The sequence below is a fragment of the Aplysia californica genome, unplaced genomic scaffold, assembly GCF_000002075.1.
Source record: "Aplysia californica isolate F4 #8 unplaced genomic scaffold, AplCal3.0 scaffold00288, whole genome shotgun sequence".
In the NCBI taxonomy this organism is placed as follows: Eukaryota; Metazoa; Mollusca; class Gastropoda; order Aplysiida; family Aplysiidae; genus Aplysia; species Aplysia californica.
The window spans coordinates 253,615-256,055 of NW_004797558.1; the positions used below are offsets into that span (position 1 = coordinate 253,615).

At 37.1% G+C, this 2,441-nt stretch overlaps 1 protein-coding gene across 1 annotated transcript in view; it reads right to left on the reverse strand.

The window, feature by feature from the left end:
* The window catches only part of LOC101854647 (ankyrin repeat and sterile alpha motif domain-containing protein 1B), a gene marked incomplete in the record, with an annotated part of 155,677 nt that overhangs the window by 128,256 nt on the left and 24,980 nt on the right, over positions 1-2,441 (reverse strand). The window contains 1 exon segment of the mRNA XM_035970576.1: positions 1,884-1,959. Coding sequence (XP_035826469.1) covers positions 1,884-1,959 — 76 coding nt within the window.

Consider the following 2,441-nt stretch of genomic DNA (forward strand, 5'->3'; position numbering starts at 1 on the left):
CAGACACACACACACACACACACACACACACACACACACACACACACACACACACACACATGAAAAGACGCTTGGACCCCAGATCAATATCTTTGTTTTCCTTTTTTTCTCTAGTCTTTTATGCCCAACCTCTCCAGACTTGAAATGATTAACGTGGCATAAACATTCAAAGCCCACACCAGCTAGTCCCTCTTTACACTTCTTTGCGAAGTCTATGCTTCAAAACCAGCCAACTTTGGGGGAATTTTTCTAACAAGCACTTGTCCAAAACAATGACTGTTACGAAAAACTACTACCTACTTCCCTTCCGTGATTTTTTTTCTATAGATACTGCCCAAGGAGTACTGTATCGTACTCCTTGATACTGCCCAAAACAAACACCTGTTTAAGACAAACACTTTTTTTCATAAAAATAAGTGGCTGCCTGCGCCAATTTTGACTGTAGACCAACTATGAAAGAAAACATTCCCAGATTTAGTCAGAGTTTAAGGGTATTCCAGACTTTTTAAAGTTATTGGTAGACCGTTTGGGCTCTGAGTTTAAAGATGTACTTGACACTTGAGGCCATCTCGAAGAACAGTGACTTAGCATTGAAGTTCAAACATTTTGGTATAGTACAGTCGAGAACAGATAACACAAACACAGAAAACTCAATGCGCAGATATTTAATACAATTTTGCCATTCCCCGACTGATATCTCTTTAATTCTTCACGATATCGGTTTACCCAAATTATGGATGTGTCAAGTCCATTCAATCTACATCATATTTGAGCTGTACATACCTGACTGTTCATGCTTTTGTATATGTACAAGGCTGAACTAACCACACAGGTAATTCACTCTTCACTCAATTGGTAGGACCTTTACTGCAGGACTTTGAAAGCCTTTAAATGTACCGGTGAGACAAAACTTTTTTTGTGTGTGCCTGGTCTTCGTCATTTTTTTTCATTTCTCACTGCCTTTATAAATCTAATTTCATTTTGCTGTCAGCAACAAGTGACAAGGGTTCACTAACCAGCTTATTTAAGCAAAGATCGAGCAAATCATTTTGGAGCAGATCACGTTGAGCATATTATTATATCTGTTCTGGATGAAAACAAACCTTGAAAAAACCCAGAAAAGAAACAGACTCTAAGCCACAAATTGTCATAGCATAGGCTACAAGTGGCATCCCACTAGATTAGAAATTGCACCATTTCCGCGAGCAGCTTAGTATTTATATACCCTGCTCGGACAGGACTGAAAGTACAATGAAATTAGTATTAAAAAGAGATGGAGAAATGAAAAAAAAAGGACAGAGACCATACAACAAAAAGAAAGTCATGTCTTACCAGAGATTTGAGCAAATCATTTCTCATGAGAAAAATCACAAATTCTGATGAGGAGCAAAGAGTCTCCTGACCATCTGAGAGGGTTATGAGTTAGAGGACAGCATTCTCATCTGATATTTTTTTAAGGAGAAACATTATGGTTATGGTAGCACTTAGTCAAACAATGTCAGCACACTGACTTTAGGGAGCTATTTACGATTTTGGGCTCCACAGAATAAGTAGAAAAGTATTAATTTGCAATAATATGTTAGCTATTTAGTAGATATGGATCACAAATGAATGGTTTCATGACAAAGTGTGTTATATCCAAAATGTGAAAAATGCAGAAAGGCTGACTACTTGCTTAAAAATAAGTAGGAAAAAAAACAACTCTTTGATGAAGCATACAGTCACTGATAGCAGTGCATTTTGACATTTTAAAAATTTTAAAATAAAAGACTTAAAGAATCGAGTTGATGTCCAGGGGTAAATTTAAAATAAACAAGTTTGAATATAGGAAATAATCCATTTTGTCATAAAGCCTTCAAAATATTACATCCTTTGATTTTTACCTCTGTCCAAGAGCAGGCGTATGACGTCCAGCTTACAAAAGTTAGTAGCTTCATGCAGGGCAGTTCCTTTGTCAGTCTGTAAACACAAGTTGTCAGCCAGGTGACACAGCAACAACCATGGACACACACAATGAAACACATCACAGAAGGGAACTCAGGAGCACTCATCAAGAGTCAAACAACCTTTACACAGATTTTTCTTTCAAGATTCCATGCGAGAAAAAAACAAAACAACAATAATGTTTGTCATCTAGAGGTCCGTTAGGAGCAAAGTGCTCCCAGTAAGTTGTCGAAAAGTAAAGGGAAGTCAAAGCAGAAGGGAAAAAAATTTGAAAGAACTGAAAAAAGAAAGAAAAGTGACTCCCTCCATATGCTTCCTCAGCCTTTTTTAATTATCTTTGCACACTTGGAGAAAAGAAACAAAAGAACTATGAATCTTAAAAAAAATTTGAAGCAGTCAAAGTTTAACTCCAAAAATATGTGTGTGTGTACATGTATGTGTGTGTGTGTGTGCGTGTGAGTGTGTTTGTGTGTGTGTGTGTGTGTGTGTGTGTGTGT